Source organism: Podarcis erhardii, assembly GCF_964252035.2.
Source record: "Podarcis erhardii genome assembly, chromosome: 16".
In the NCBI taxonomy this organism is placed as follows: Eukaryota; Metazoa; Chordata; class Lepidosauria; order Squamata; family Lacertidae; genus Podarcis; species Podarcis erhardii.
The window spans coordinates 24,580,674-24,597,008 of record NC_138514.1 but is presented as its reverse complement, the minus strand read 5'-3'; the positions used below and the strand labels follow the sequence as shown (position 1 = coordinate 24,597,008).

The window sequence follows — 16,335 nt, the reverse complement described above, 5'->3', positions numbered from 1 at the left end:
CTTCAGATGTCTTCTAAAGGTTGTATAGTTACATATCTCCTTGGCTTGGAGTGGTGGTGGTGTTGTTGTTGCATAACTCCACACCCACCAACATTTCTCTGATTAAAATAGGGACACCCTAAGGAAAAGCGGGACATTCTGGGTTCAAATCAGAAACTGGGATGGCTTCTATAAATCTGGGACTGTGCCTGGAAAATAGGGACACTTGAATGGTCTGTCAGGTGTGTAAATATGTGTAAATAAACCATAGATCATAAAGACACCACAGTCTCCAGTGTTGGACTACAATTCCCATCAGCCCCAGCAAGCATGTTCAACACTCAGAGGGGATGAAGGGAGCTGTAGTCCAACAGCATCCAGAGGGCATTCTGTTGGCTACCCCTCTTCAAAATGCCTAGGTCAGCCTTTCTCAACCTGTGGGTCCCCAGATGTTGTTGGACTACAACTCCCATCATCCCTGAGCTCTGGCCTTGCTAGCTAGGGGCCTAGGTGCTATCCAATCACTTTGTGAGAAACAAGCCTGCTTCCATCTTTCAGTGTTTTCATTAAATGAGTAACATCATGGCTGTGGTTGACAGTTTGGGGGAGCAGTGCTGCTTGTTGTAGGGATAAAAAGGTAGAGTGATGCACCCATCTAGAAGTAGCAGCTACAAAAGTTTTTGCTCCTTCCAGCTCAGATCTAATTTCATGCAAAAACCTGAAATATCTGGTGCCTTTCAAATGGAGAGCGCTGAGGATGGGCTTCCAGATGGTGGAGCTTCTCTCCTTGAGGCTGCCTGAGCCACAAATGCTAAGGGCCACCCCCACCAGCCCTGCTCTCCACCTCTGCCTTTGTCCAGGATAAATGGGCCAGGAGCCTACACTCTCGTGTGGTTATGAATGAGAGGTACTCTGCACGTGCTCACCATCACTCCCTTTATTCATATTGCTTCTCTTTTTGCAGGTCTGATTTCCTGGCATTCAAAGCAGCTTGAGCCCTGTGGAGAAGAAGAGGGAGGGGCATTGCTTCTTTGGTGGGGAGAGACGATGGATATGAGACATGATCCATATAGAACTGGGATTAGCACAGACCCTTCTGTTATTCTTTATGATGAATCTGCAAAAGAAGAGATGATATCTGCTTAGGGCCAACTCTATCATATACCTGGAAAAAGGTCATTCTCTGCCTTGGGGTTGGCCTAGTTTGGGGCTGGGGTAGTGCTGAAGGCTTATATTGACAGCCACCCTCTAGGACCCAGGAGATCAGGGTTCAAATCACCGCAGGCGGTTCTCCCGCACAGGGCGCCAAGCTGAAGGGTGCAAAATTGAGTAGATCCATACTTGAGAAGATCCATTTGGGGGCGCCAAATTCTGAAGCTCCTCCTGGTCTCTTCTTAAGAGGTGATGTTTCCAGAATGACTTTAGAAAAATTTCCACTCCACCCAAATCAAGAGAGATAGTGAGGGGTTGATGCCCAAGATACGGAGGCAGGATGTGGACGTATCAAGAGGCCCATCACCTGTGGCATATTTTGATTGATAAGGGGGTTGATAAGAGCCCTTTCGTGCGACACGTCCATTTCTGTGTAAACAGCCTGGGTGCTTCCATGGTCTCAGGGGAGGGTTGAGGCCTTGTGAGCACAAATGTAAAGCAGCTGGAACAAGGTCCAGGGAAGGATCAGGCCATTTTAGGGTGAAGGATGGGTAGCAGCTGGGCTGTGGGTGCAATGGAGGGTGCCATGACTTAAGGAATCCTTTTCTTGGATGGGTTCTGGGAGCACCCAAGAGTACTCAATGTGCCAAATCACTTAGAGACCTGTTGGAAGAGGGCCACCCAACTTCCATTAGAGACAGGCTGGGGAGGAATTGGCTCTGTGTGCCTGAATCTCATTCATTTATCCTCCCTGAAACACAAGATGTGAACTGAAATACTGCTCTCATTTGGAAGTACCTTTCCTCTGAATTTGTGGTGTTGTTTTCCAGCTCCAAAGTGTGCAGAAATAAATAAATACACCTAACACTAAGAATAACGTATCCTCCCTTTTTCCTTTTTTTTACACACACAGTTACGTTTGATGTTATATTACATATTTATAATCCAATTTTTTCCATCCTTTGCTCAAATATAATCTGAACTAACATTCAGAGGAGGGTTGCCGAATTTTAAATGTAGAGATGAAAACTTCAAATAAAGAAACCGTAACCACCCCCGTCTTTTGAACTGAATGAAGTCTTATCTCAAGTACAAACTTTACAGTCCTTGCAGTTGGTTTGTTCCACAGTTTGTGCTCTCATCTCTTCTAGCATGTGCCTGTACTTTAGTCCAATTAAGCTCTAATTAAAAGGAGAACCTCTGCTTCTTAATGGCGGCGTTGGAGGGTTTTCGGCAGGTGAAGTGCTGAACCCCAGGAAAGTGCAGGAAACCCTGGAGTCTCTCACTGCTCAGAAATTGGGGTGCATGTCACAATATAAAATTATATTGGGGGAAATTCCTTGCCCAAAATGGATATACCGGCATTGTGTACAAATGTGGATACACCAGGGGAAATATATGTGGAGATTCATGTGTGTTTTTGCACAGGCTTTTAAAAGAAAAATTGATGCAGAAATGTGGAAAATGGAACTTCCAAGTTGGAAAGAATAAGAAACTCAGAGAAACCCAATGAGCTGCTTTTTCTTGCCTCCTCCCCTCTCCCCAGTTAAGCTACAGAATGAAGCTGAACCCTTGAGAGCGGGGGGGGGGGGGGGGGGGGAGGGACGAAGCAGAATGAACCAGTCTGAGGCCCAGAAGGATTCCATTTTTGCCTGATATTTATTCACATGAAAGGTCTTTGTGGTGACGCTTTACAGAAAAAACCTTTAGACTATCTCACTACCCTTGTGGAAAACAATAATACAAAAACATGCAACTGCTTAAAATATGCTGACACACGTAATCTGAATAAAATACATTAAAGTGCAACTGTCACATGGGCGGGTGTGGGTGGCTGTGCATGTTCTGCACACAGCAAGGCTTTCGGGCGCTTGGTTTCCTCATTCCTTGCTGGGTGTTGTCGATGTTTGGGAGAGACTTCGGATACGTTCCTGGGTCCATGCGGCACTGGGGTCTGTGCATAGCTGCTTATTCGCTTTTGTGGTAAATCTGCAAAGGGAGAAATGCCTATTTAGTGCCCAGCCAGCCAGAGCGTCAGAAGCTGACACATACTGAGTCAGACCAATTGGTTCATCTAGCTCTGCACTGTCTACACTGACTGGCAGCAGTGGCTCTCAGAAGTTTTGGGAAGGACTATATCCCAGCCCCACCTGGGACTGTACCTGGGACCATCTATAGGCAAACAGGTGCTCTGTCCCAGAGCTACATGGAGAAAGGCATCCTGGCTTTGGCCCTGGGGGTGGGGAAGAGGAGGGCACCCCTGGCATTCACCCTCCAGAGCCTCTCCCTCCCCTGGGAAGCTGTTGACTCGCTCTCCCACCTGCACCTCCTCAGAGTTGGGGTCAGGGGCTGAGGCTTCCCTAAGGCCACCAGGTCACTTCCAGGACAGAGAGGCGATTCCCTGAAGCCCCCTGATCTGGTATGGAATTGCAAAGGGGCTTTGGCCTCTGCAGCAATTGCTAATAGTTTGTAGTTTGGCTGATGACCCATGAATTATTTTCCAAGTTTTTCATACTTACATGACAGCTGGCAGGGAGCACTTGCTGCTTGCATAGTCATAGGACACCAGGAGTCTGAGTGGTATGGGTTTCATAACGTATTTCTTACAGCAGTAGCCTGAGTCTGTGGGAGAGAAGAGCGGAAGGGAGTGAACAAATGACTTCTGCTTCCTGCAGTCTTGATTTGACTCCACAGGGGACTGGACCTGAGACCTTCTGCATTCAAGGCAGTTGCTCTGTCATTGAGCTTCTTCCCCCAAAGTAAGATTCTACTCCCAAGGATTCTGAATCAAGGACTGTTATTAAATATAGGAAGCTACTTTATACCAAGTCAGACCACTGGTCCATCTAAGCCAATATTGTCTACACAGACTGGCAGCAGCAGCTCTTCAGGATTTCATGCAGGGGATGTTACCAGCCTAACCTAGAGACGCAGATGGCGATTGAACAGGAGACCTGCATTCAAAGCAGATGCTCTGGCACTGAGTTACTGTCCTTTCCCTAAAAATATCCACAGTCATGAGTGCTGAAATCTTAGAGGGATAATTTCATAGGCACATAAGAAGCTACCTTTCAGCAAGTCAACCCATCTAGCTCACTATGTTCTGCTATGACTGGCAGTGGCTCGGTGTGGTGTCAGATGTGGGGCATTCCCAGCCCTACCTGGAGATGCTGGGGAGTGAACCTGGGACTCTCTCTCTGGCCAACAGAGGTGCCTTGGGGAGGGTTGCAGTGGGGCCCTGCTCTCCTCCCAAGCAAACTCTTTGGGAGGGGACCATCCCTCCTTCACTGTGCTCCCCCTAAAGAATATAAGAGGAGCCATACTATCCTATCTAATGCTCTTTTAAAGTCCTCCATTTTGGTGGCCATCATTGCCTCCAGTGGGAAGGAGTTCCATAAGAACATCAGAAGTGCCTTGCTGCTTCAGGCTAGTGGCCCATCTAGTCCAACATCCTCTTCTCACAATGGCCAAGCAGATGCTCCCAATGGGAAGCCCACAAACAGGACCTGAGCACACTCCCTTGCGGTGGGTTCCATCAACTTGTCTTCAGAAGTGTTGCTGTCTCCAACCACAGAGTCAGAGCGTTGCCACCATGGCTTGTGGCCATTGATAGCGCTCTCCTCCTTAGTCCAGTTCCTGGGGCAGCATTGCAAAAATCTCATTACAAAAAATAAGAAGAGGAAATGCCAATAGGTTTGCCTCCAGTCCCCTTCTTCTTCTGTTTGAGGAGATCCACTAACCTGTCTGGGCAGACAGACTCAATTTGGTTAACAACACAAAGGATTTGTTGTCACACAAGACCTTGAGAACTGTGGCCACCTTTGGCTGAAAAGCTTGTGTGAACAGCGTCTTCAGGACAGAGAGTAGGGAAGGAAGCATCCAAGTGAGTCTGGCACCAGTTCCCCCTTTGGGTAAGGTTTGTTACAATTTTGGTAAAGCTTTTTCTATTTTGCTTATAAAACAGAGAGAACAATTAGAGCAACAGGTGAAAAATAATGGCTAAAAAGCAAAACGATGAAAAGGCACATAGCATGAGTACAGTTGCAAGTGGGTTAAAATAAAGAAGCCCAAGTAGAGCATATCAGCATTATCAGATTATTGACCTCTTCGAGTAAGATAGAGGAGAGGGAGACAAGGAAGACTTACGAGGATACGTTTTCTCACCTTGTGTCTTCTTGGATTCTACACCTGAAAGGGAGAAAGGAATGGAGGGCCATTATAGGTTTGCATCCCTGTGAACTGTCTGCCTCCATGGATATGGGAATCTTGACCCATGAAACCTTTGTTGCTAGCCTATGGTTTGGGGAGGGCATACTTTGGGGTGGATTTTTCACTGAGCAAGACAAAGGTCTGGTTTCCACGTGAGGCTCATCTGTGGCACCGTTTCATGGGTAAGCTAAGTGCCTCTTCATGGGCACTGCCGCTCTACACCTGGGAATCTCTGTGATCTTGCCTCTGGTCCCCTCCAAGAGGCTGCAGCAGCAGTGGCACAGGGCAGAGAGGTTGCCAAAGACGTGGCAAATCTGGCCTCTAAAGAGCAAGCCACAGCTTTTGCTGCCACTGTGGTGGTGGCAGCAGCAGAGCTAGAGGACAATGCATTCCTTGGAGGCCGGATCTGCTGCCCCAGTTGACCCTGCCACGCAAGGTGGTTGCCTCACTCTGCTTCATGGGTCAGCCGGTCCTATTGCTGTCTTAAAAATCATTTGAAAGCTGCTATATATCCCAAATAAAAAAATGCATTGGAGAAAAGAAGGATAATAAACTCACGTGGGCAAGCAGTGGCCAGGGCAAAGGTGGCCATGAAGAGGAGGAAGACGAGGGCAGCGGGAGAGAGATTCATGACAGGCAGAGATGAAGAGAGGATTGGGGCCCTTCCAGTCTCTTTCCTTGACTGCTTTGACACTCATTACGCCCTATTCTCTTCTTTATAGATGATGTTTCTAGATTGACTTCTGAAAAGTTTCCACTCCCCCCCAATCAAGGGAGATAGTGAGGGGTTGATGCCCAAGATACGGAGGCAGGATGTGGACGTATCAAGAGGCCCATCACCTGTGGCATATTTTGATTGATAAGGGGGTTGATAAGAGCCCTTTCGTGCGACACGTCCATTTCTGTGTAAACAGCCTGGGTGCTTCCATGGTCTCAGGGGAGGCTCGAGGCCTTGTGAACACAAATGTAAAGCAGCTGGAACAAGGTCCAGGGAAGGATCAGGCCATTTTAGGGTGAAGGATGGGTAGCAACTGGGCTGTGGGTGCAATGGAGGGTGCCATGACTTAAGGACTCCTTTTCTTGGATGGGTTCTGATAGCACCCAAGACCCACTGTGTCCCTTGCAGAGACACCTACCTACCCACCCCCAGTGCTGGCAGAGGGGCTCCAGGCAAGCTCTTGTCTTCTGGGTCCACCCAAGGCCCACCTAGATCTCTATTTTGCCCACCCTGGGCAAGTTGTGTTAAGAAGTCGGTTAAGGAATTTTGCTGGTTGACTAGCTTAGTGCATAGAAGCTGTGCACAGTGTTAAAACCATGGATGGGGGGCAGTTAAATGACCCCCCCCAAATCCCAAGTCCCCACCACAGCCTCGAACTAAGGCCAGGACCAGGACCATTTACACAAGCACCATACATACACAACAACAAAGAGACTGAAAAAAGCCATCTATAAACTTGTAGCAATAAGCTGAGACCATGTATGGTACTGTTTCCTCTGACTGTCCCATATAGAAAACTGTAGACACTTCACAAATAATCACCAAACTTCAACCGTTTGACCGATTTCCTTGGCTCCGACGGTAATGACTCCTGTGGGCGATGGGAATCTAGAGCTCCACCTGCCTCCATAATCCCTTGAGCATAAGGCCACGTACTCCTTGCCCCTCCATAAGATGAGAACTTAGCCTCACAATAGGAGGCAGGAGGCAATCAAAGGCAGCACATAACCCAGACAGAAATCCATTGGGATGGCGGATGACTCCTGATACTTTCAAAGGAGAAGCTCAGGAAAGCCTTGTAGCTAGGGGGATGTGCAAATACTTTTATTGTTCTTTGGAGAAGCGGATAATTAATATTAAAAACCCAGTTATCGACCAAGGTGATTGATGGGCTCATGTTTCTACATGCCAGACACTACTACTTTGTGTCATATCTGTGATGAATTGATGAAGCAGTTGAAAAATGTATTATGGGAAATGGGGAGAGGTCTTAAAAGTTCATGCAACCCCATGCTCGGGGTTCCTACTCTTTATGTGCTTGAACCTTGTTGCAACAAATAAAGATCAGGTCAACTGACCACTGCTTTGCTTCTTTAACTTGGCTGGAGACTCCTTCTTTTGCTGACTGGAGAGACCTGCAGGGAGTGGCACCCCAATGAGCTGGGCAGCAGAGTAAATCCACACCCCAGGATGTTTTCCTTATCAACAGGGATCCATGTTCATTTGAGTTAAGCCCAGGGCCCAATCCTGGTCCTCAGGGTAGCCCACTTTCTCCATCCCTCCACTGGGAGGACTCTTCATTCCTTCCCACTTTCTCCTTCCTGATTCTTCACCTGTTACCGATCCGCAAGAGGACCTGTCTTCTTATCCCATGATTCTCTGGGCTTACTCAGAAGCCTTTGTGGAGGGGCTATGAAAGGCTTTATGAATGACTTAATAGATACTGTCTAGTTTACCCCACTGCCCACATTCTCCTTGATACTGTCAAGGAGCTCCAAAGTATTGTTTAGAGTGGGCTTGTCTGGAATAGAGGCTGAGAGAGAGGAAGAGGCCTGGCTGGCTCTTGGTGGGAATCCAAAGAGATGGTGGAGCAGAGGCGGATTTAGGGGAATGCAACTGGTTTGGTCACACTGGGTGCAGAGCAGAGGGCGCCGTAACTATGATGTAGAATGGAAGGTGGGGAACTGAAAATTTGGTGTTGCACAGGACGCTGCTGAAATTTGAGACCCCAAGGTTCACCACTGGGTACGGGGAGAAGGTGGATGTGATCCTGGACCCATTGTGCATTGGGGACAGCACAGATGCCCCCATCATTCTTGATGATGACGTGACAAAAAGGGGAACTGGAGCAGATTTTCCTCCCTTGTCATTTACTTGAATCAAGGCTAAATCCCAGATAAGGCCTGGCTGGCTCTTGGTGGGAATCCAAAGAGATGGTGGAGCAGAGGCGGATTTAGGGGAATGCAACTGGTTTGGTCACACTGGGTGCAGAGAAGAGGGCGCCGTAACTATGATGTAGAATGGAAGGTGAGAGGTGGGGTGGGGTGCTGAATTTTTGGTGTTGCACAGAGGACTGCTGAAATTTGAGACCCCATCATTCTTGATGATGACTCTACAAAAAGGGGAACTGGAGCGGGTCTTCCTCCCTTGCCATCCACTTGAATCAAGGCTTAATCCCAGATATGGCCAACCAACCACCTTAGCCAAGGGAGGCAGCAGGGGCAGCCTTGGGAATCGTGACCACCTTGTTCCCTGCTGGCTGAGGTTGCACAAATGCCTGTCATCTCCCTCCCCTTCTGAAGCTGTTCTCATACTGCCTGGATCTGCTTCACCCCCCTCCCCCCTGGAGAGAAGAATGACTCGCAAAAGACAGAGAGGAACTCAAACTGCATCTTTATTTTCAGAAGACAACAGCAGAACTGCAGACTGGCCCATCTGCAGACATACTCCGATAAGCAACACTTAACAACAACACAAGCAGAAATCAGTGTGCTTAAACAAGTCAACTCAAAATGAAACATTTGCTGTGGGGATTCTCAAGGCAGATACCCACGGTGAGATTTAAATCATGCTTTGGGGATTTCCTTAAAAGCCCCGGCAAAATGGATTCATCCCTCAGCCACACCTTGGAAATCAACATTTTGCAAAGCTGCTTGGAAACAGATGCTTGCTTGCTTGAACAGAACCTGCCAAACAGTGTTGATTGACTTAGCTATGAAAGGGGAACATTTTCTGGGAGACCTTTTCCCACAAGGCAGGCCGGCTGCTCCTAGATTGCTGCCTTGATAACCATAGAGTCCCTTGAATGAAGACTCTCTTCAGCCATGAAGGGGCCAGAATATGAGCAGGGAGAAAGGGAGGGAGAGAGGGATGAGGTTCAGCGAGGAGGCGAGGCAGTTGCTGTGGTTCCCAGTGCCTTTTCCTAATGTGGACTATGCACTGGGGATAGGCACAGCTGTGGGTCTTGAGCTGGGGGAATGCTTAATGCTGTCAATGTATTCCATAAGATCCTTGGCCCACTGGGCAGTTGGGTCAGCACAGCCTGTTCCTCCTCTCTTGAATATAAACCTGTTAGAGAAAGAAACAGACATTCACCATGTGTCACTGAATGTGCCCTTTTTATTCTCCACTAGCCTGAGGACCCCACTTCTCTTGGGTCTGGAGAAAAAGGCAGGCAGCCAACCTTCCATGTCAAAAGGCACCAGGTTCATCTTTGCCATGGACCTTGTGCCCTCAGCAGGATATAGAGATGGAAAAGAAATGGCTTCTGACCGCAGTCTTAATGTGATCCCATCAAATCCATGCTTCCCAAATGAACAGGACCACTGGGGTGCTGGCTCTGTGGGGCCAAGCTGTCTTTGCCCTATTCAATATCTGTTGGCAGGGGGCAGAGGAGGAGGCTGAGCACGGGACTGAGCGTGGCACGGATTCAGTGGCTGGCTCCTTCTGAGCACAAGAGAGGAGGAACTGCCAGCCATTGAAACTGCGCCATGCTGGGCTCTGTGTTCAGCCTTCTCCCGATGATGCAATGTCACACGTCAAGCACATGATGTCCCAAGTGCGCAACAGGCTCCCTCACTCTTTGGAAGCAACTTGGTGCCTCTGATGCCCACTGAAATACAGCTCGCCTTCAAAACCCACCCTTCTCTGCATTTTCGAGTCCAAAACTGCAAACCTGTTGTTGGGGGCGAGGGCGGCGGCGGCGGCGGTGTTTGCTTGCAAAAATGCATAGATTAGGAGCAAAATAATGTCTAACAGATTTTTATGCAGTGTAATATTTTTTTTTACAAGCTTCTGCTGAAATACTGAACTGAATTTAAGACTGGAAAATAGTCACAGACAATCTCTGCTCCCGGGTGACAATTTCTCCATTTTTCTGTGATCTACTCTCATGATTTTCTCAATCTGTCCCCCAAGTGCTTAAGCCTCACTCCACCTTCTACCCTTTGAAACATGTTATCCAGCTTTGGTTATCCAAAGCCCTGATGCGGAAACTTACACTACAGAAAACAGACGACAGTTGCCGTTGGTGTAGAAATAATCCTTCACGACATTCTTTGGGAATTGCTTCTTGGAATAATCTTTACAGCAGGGAGACGAGGGATCCAGCCCAACTGTAAGAAGTGGTATAAGTAAATACTGTTGTTAATTGACTCAATCTATTAGAAATGGTTTTTTTTTTTAAATAAAAATTCACATCAAACATCCAAACATACACATCCTTGTCTCTGTGTGGAGGCCCTTGCATTTAGAAGCAAGCATGGAGGGACTCTGAATGTGATCCCCAGGGCTTTTTATCTAGCTCTCAAGATTCCCCCCAGGGCAGCCAAGATTCCCTCCTTCACCAAGACCAGTCTGTGCCCCCTCCCGGCTGCTCAAGTGGCAGAACCTGTCTGGAATGTGCACTTTCATTTTTGGGTAGAGAGAGCCTGTGTGTGCGTATGTGTATGTACATGCAAGTAAGTTTAGAAACCTCTGAATTTTGCATGACTAGGATGTAGTCAAGTCCTGATTGCGCCTCCACACCCCTTGCCCAAAAATTAAACAAACACACAATACTTTAAAAATACAAGGAACCCCCCCCCCACCATGCCCCCCCACCAAGGAAAACCAGCTTTTCATTATCTGCAACACCTACCCTTCTAAATGAAAACCAATATTTCCAACTGATAGATAAAAAATGGTTGAGGAAAGGGAGGCAAGGAAGAAATACCAGGAGAATGTTTTTTCCATTTTGTGTATAAAACAGAGAGAACAATTAAACAAACACACAACACTTCAAAAATACAAGGGGGAACCCCCCCCCACCTTGGAATATTTGCTTCCAGCTGCATGCAGTCCCCCCCAAACAAAAACCAGCTTTTCGTTATCTGCAACACCTTTCCCCTCTAGATTTAAACCCATGATTCCAATGGATAGATAAAAAAATGATTGTTTCATTTGAGCCAGAGCACATCAGAACATATTTTCAAAGGATGGCTCAATCCTGCAAGTGTGAAGTAACAACCTCTGATCATGTGCAGAGTACCTCACACCAGGGAGCAATCACAATCAGCCTCTTGCATCTGAGATTAGGGAGAATATCTTCTAGGTTTGAGGGAAAGAGGTAAGATGGTGTGGATTTCAGATTTTTTTGTAGGTGTGGATTTGCAAGTTGCTTGACAATCTGCTTGAGAGAGCTGTGCCACTGTAGTCCTCATGGGATAACCTCTGCTTCCTTTTGGATTAGGCACAAAAGCAACCACCCACATGAGCCTGGTACCACTTGGCTTGCTTGACTATTGTGGACAGCCTGAAAGGAGGACTTACCAAGACCAGCACTGGGAACAGACTTATCATGGATCCCAAACTCCTCATCATATTCACCTGAAAGGGAGAAAGGAATGGAGAGTATTGGCTTGTCTGCAGAGCCAGAAGGAAGCCCCCTCTGTCTCCATCCACCAGAAGACGGAAGGTTCTCCATATTGTGTTTTAAATAAATGACTATGTCCTTTCCAAATATTTTTTCCATATAGTTTTTATTATTAAACATAAAACAAGACAAACGACAACAACAACGAAAAAAAATATATATATATACAATAGTTTCACATCATTTTTATCACTGCTTTTTCTTTCGTACTTCCCTCAGCTGTCCCGTAAATCATCCGTATTCGTCACTTTCATTACGCATTCCTCAAACTTGTATTGACATTATTTATCTCTTTTCCTCCTATTCCCTTTAATCAATACTTATTACTTTTTTACAGTGCTTCTTTGAATCCCTTAAGCGTCATCTTTCCTTTACTTAAACATTCCAGATACTCTACATATTTCTCCCAGTCCCCGATGAATTTTTGGTCTCTTAAGTATCTAATCTTTCCTGTCAATTTATCTAACTCTGCGTATTCTAACAATTTTGTTCTCCAGTCCTCTATGGTCGGTATTTCCTGCTGTCTCCATCTCTGGGCCAATACCACTCTTGCGGCTGTGATTGCATATCTAAAGAATTTGCAGTCTTCCTTTTTTATTTCCTTTCCTATTAGTCCTAATAAAAAGACTTCTGGCTCCTTTTTGAACGTATACTTTAAGATCTTCTTTAACTCATTGTATATTTTCTCCCAGAAGTCTTTCACCTTCCCACAGCCCCACCACATGTGATAGAAAGTGCCCTCCTTATCCTTACACTTCCAGCATCTATTGCATGTCTTATACATCTTCGCCAATTTCACCGGTGTCATATACCATCTATAGAACATCTTCATCGTATTCTCTTTTAACGTCATACATGCAGTGAATTTTAAGCCCTCCTTCCATAATTTTTCCCATTCCTCAAATTGTATATTGTGGCCCACATCCTTTGCCCAACTAATCATTACCGACTTAACTTCTTCATCTACCAGATTCCAATCCAATAACAGTTTATACATTTTTGATAAGTTTTTCGTATCATTACCTATAACCTCGCTTTGAAATAACGATTCCTTATCCATGAAACCTCGCTCTTTACTGTCTTTCTTAAACACCTCATTCATTTGGAAATAGTGCATCCAATCATAAACATATTCCTTCACCTGCTCATACGGTTTTATTTTCCACTTTTCCCCTTCTTTATATAACAGTTGGTCATATGTTATCCATTTACTTCCCATATTTAATCTCTTTATACTCTTTGCTTCTAAAGGTGAAAACCAGCGTGGTGTTCTAGGTTCTAATAGATTTTTATATCTATCCCAAACCTCAATTAAGGGACCTCGGAATATGTGGTTTTCAAAGCCCTTATGGACTCTCTTTTTTTCATGCCATAAATAGGCATGCCACCCAAATCTGTTGTTGAATCCCTCCAAATCCAACAGTTCGTTATTCTTCAATTTGATCCACTCTTTCGTCCAGCAAAGACATGAAGCCTCGTAATACAGTTTCAGATCTGGCAGGGCAAAACCTCCTCTTTCTTTTGAATCTGTTAGCAATTTAAATTTGATTCTCGGTTTTTTGCCCTGCCAGATGTATTTTGAGATCACTCTTCGCCACTCCTCAAAGATCTTACTTCCCTTAATTATGGGGATAGTCTGAAATAGGAACAGTATCTTTGGGAGCACATTCATTTTGATTGTAGAGATCCTTCCCCAAAATGACAACTTCAATTTTCCCCACACCTCCAAGTCCTTTTTGATTCCCTTCCAAGCTGGTTCATAGTTGTTTTTATATAAATCTATATTTTTGGGAGTTATCCAAATACCCAGATATTTTACCTTTTTGACCACCTCTATTTGGGTTAATTGTTGCATTGCTTCTATTTGGTCTTGATCCATATTTTTTACTATTATTTTTGTTTTTTTCTTGTTGAGTTTGAAGCCTGCCAAATTTCCAAACTGTTCCATTTCCTCCAAAACTGCTTTTGTCGTACTTATTGGTTCCTCAATCATTATAACCAAGTCATCTGCGAATGCTTTGGTCTTATACTCGTTCTGGCCGATTGTCACTCCCTTTATAACCTTATTTTGTCTGATCGAATTCAGAAGAGCCTCTAATACCGTTATGAAAAGTAACGGTGAGAGAGGGCATCCCTGCCTCGTTCCCTTTTGTATCCTTATTCCTTCTGTAACCACATTATTTATAATCAGTTTAGCTTTCTGATCTGTATAGATAGCTCTAACCTTTCCAAATATTATACTTATCTATGGTCCCACACCCTAATTTTTAACTGGTTTCATCTGATCTTATCGGGCTTCATTTTATATTGTTAAGTTGCTGTAAGACTTTTTTTTTTGTATAAGGCGACTAAGAAATGTAAGAAAACAACAACAACAACAACAATAACAACAACAACAATGGTAAAGGACCCCTGGATGGTTAAGTCCAGTCAAAGAGACTATGGGGTTGCGGTGCTCATCCCGCTTTCAGGCTGAGGGAGCCTGCATTTGTCCACAGACAGCTTTCCAAATCATGTGGTCGGCATGACTAAACCACTTTCGGCATAACGGGACACCGTGACGAGTGCCAGAGCGCACAGAAACGCCAATTACCTCCCCGCTGCAGCCTTACCTATTTATCTACAGTGGTACCTTGGGTTACAAACACTTTGGTTACAAACTCTGCTAACCCGGAAGTAGTACCTCAGGTTGTGAACTTTGCCCCAGGATGAGAATGGAAATCATGTGCCGGCGTCACGCTGGCAGCAGGAGGCCCCATGAGCAAAAGGACGCCTCAGGTTAAGAACAGTTTCTGGTTAAGAACGGACCTCCGGAATGAATTAAGTTCGTAACCCGAGGTACCACTGTACTTGCACTGGAGTGCTTTCGAGCCGCTAGGTTCGCAGGAGCTGGGACGGAGCAACAGGAGCTCACCCTGTCGCGGGGATTTGAACCGCCGACCTTCCGATCAGCAAGCCCAAGAGGCTCAGTGGTTTAGACCACAGTGCCACCTGTAATAATAATAATAATAATAATAATAATAATAGTCATTACATTGTTGTTGTGAAAATCAGACAAAAGTGGGTATAAATCTCCTAACTATAGAAAACCCCACATATGAGAAGGGCAGACTCACGTGGGCTAGCAGCAGCCAGAGCCAGAAGGAGAAAGGGGAGGGCAACCAGAGACAGCTTCATGGCAGGTGGAGATGGAGAGACGGTCTGGGGTCTGTCCTTCCTTGGATGCCTTGACGCTCAGTACCCTGAAGCTCCCCTGGTCTCTTCTTATAGGTGATTCTAGCCACAAAACAATTGCAATTACAACATCTGGAGAGGACGTCACAGGACAGATAGCTTCAGAAAAGTTCCCCCACCCCTGAAAGCGATAGAGATAGCAAGAGGCTGATGTCCAAGATACAGAGGCAGGATGCGAACATGTCTGAGGCCCATCATCTGTGGCATCTTTCGATTGATAAGATGGAAAGAGGACTCATTGCCCTTTCAGACTCCTTCCTTGGCCGCTGACGCTCCTCCTGGTCTCTTGTCTATAGGAGATGTTTCTAGACAGTTTCCGCTCCACCCAAAAGCAAGGGAGATAGTGAGTGGTTGACGCCCAAGATACCAAGGCAGGTTGTGGACGTATCACAAGGCCCATCATCCATGGGATCTTTTGCTTGATAAGGGGGGGGGCAATAAGAGGCCTTTATTGGGCCAAGCCCATTTCTAGGTAAACAGCTCAGATGCTTCCAAAGCATCAGGGGAGGGCTGAGGCCCTGTGAGGGCAAACATAGGACAGTTGGAACAAGGTCCAGAGAAGGATCAGGCCATGTTAGGGACATGGAAGTGTGGCAACCTGGCTACACACAAGGGAGAGTGACATGAGCCCAGGGGCTGGTTTTTTTTTTTGGGGGGGGGACTTTCTAATAGTACTCCATATCCAATGTGGAGATACCCAACCGTCACTGCTTTCAGAGGGACTCCAGGCAGGCTCCTGTCTTCTAGAGCCACCAAAGGCCCACCTGCACCTCCATTTTTGCCGCTTTGTTTTCCACGCCTGGCTTTGCACTCTCCCTGCCAAAGTGGAACTGATCCTATGAGGTCCCCACCAGCTGAGGAAATACCTGAGTGCATGCCATGACCCCCATCACTTTTCTCTGAAGGATTAGAGTAGCACCCAATTGTGAACTGGCTCTGGTGGTAAGCACCTGTATTCCTTCCAACATTTATGCAATGAAAATAGTGGTGTACTAAATAATAATAATAATAATAATAATAATAATAATAATAATAATAATACCCCGCCAATCTGACTGGGTTGCCCCAGCCACTCTAGGTGGCTTCCAACATATATAAAACACAATAAAACATTGAACATTAAAAACTTCCAAATACTGGGCTGTCTTCAGAAGTCTTCTAAAGGTTGTGTAGTTACCCCCTGGCTCTGGGGTCACATAACTCCATACCCTCCAACATTTCACCAATGAAAATAGGGATGTCCTAAGGAAAAGCAGGACATTCTGGGATTAAATCAGAAACTGGGATGGCTTCTGTACATCCAGGACTGTCCTGGGAAATAGGGACACTTGGAGGGTCTGCACCTGGAATC

The 16,335-nt window shown here is 46.0% G+C and overlaps 2 protein-coding genes across 4 annotated transcripts; both read right to left on the bottom strand.

The window, feature by feature from the left end:
• Positions 1 to 488: 488 nt before the first annotated feature.
• Positions 489 to 6,030, bottom strand: LOC309331639 (C-C motif chemokine 5-like). 3 transcript variants are annotated; one of them, XM_081843979.1, is made up of 4 exons: positions 5,899 to 6,030; positions 5,278 to 5,319; positions 3,651 to 3,753; positions 489 to 1,096 (listed from the first exon to the last, which is right to left on the bottom strand). In XM_081843979.1, exons 1-4 carry the CDS (start codon positions 5,969 to 5,971, stop codon positions 961 to 963), a joined length of 354 nt encoding a protein of 117 aa, XP_081700105.1. In that variant the 5' UTR covers positions 5,972 to 6,030; the 3' UTR covers positions 489 to 960. The 3 variants fall into 3 exon arrangements, with proteins under 3 accessions (XP_081700105.1, XP_081700106.1, XP_081700107.1); XM_081843980.1 differs by having other exon boundaries at positions 5,296 to 5,319; XM_081843981.1 differs by lacking the exon at positions 489 to 1,096 and adding an exon at positions 2,777 to 3,120.
• A 3,034-nt stretch (positions 6,031 to 9,064) lies between these two features.
• On the bottom strand, positions 9,065 to 15,024 carry LOC309331638 (C-C motif chemokine 4 homolog). Its single transcript, XM_081843978.1, has 4 exons — positions 14,867 to 15,024; positions 11,648 to 11,704; positions 10,338 to 10,452; positions 9,065 to 9,406 (listed from the first exon to the last, which is right to left on the bottom strand). Exons 1-4 carry the CDS (start codon positions 14,925 to 14,927, stop codon positions 9,271 to 9,273), a joined length of 369 nt encoding a protein of 122 aa, XP_081700104.1. The 5' UTR covers positions 14,928 to 15,024; the 3' UTR covers positions 9,065 to 9,270.
• Between the last annotated feature and the right edge of the window lie 1,311 nt (positions 15,025 to 16,335).

Coding starts and splice junctions, on each gene's coding strand:
- LOC309331639 (XM_081843979.1), bottom strand. CDS start 5,971: ATGAATCTCTCTCCCGCTGCCCTCGTCTTCCTCCTCTTCATGGCCACC. Junction 5,320..5,898: donor CCTGGCCACTGCTTGCCCAC/GTGAGTTTATTA, acceptor TCTCCCTTTCAG/GTGTAGAATCCAAGAAGACA. Junction 3,754..5,277: donor AGGTGAGAAAACGTATCCTC/GTAAGTCTTCCT, acceptor TCTCTCCCACAG/ACTCAGGCTACTGCTGTAAG.
- LOC309331638 (XM_081843978.1), bottom strand. CDS start 14,927: ATGAAGCTGTCTCTGGTTGCCCTCCCCTTTCTCCTTCTGGCTCTGGCT. Junction 11,705..14,866: donor TCTGGCTGCTGCTAGCCCAC/GTGAGTCTGCCC, acceptor TCTCCCTTTCAG/GTGAATATGATGAGGAGTTT. Junction 10,453..11,647: donor TGTTCCCAGTGCTGGTCTTG/GTAAGTCCTCCT, acceptor CACTTCTTACAG/TTGGGCTGGATCCCTCGTCT.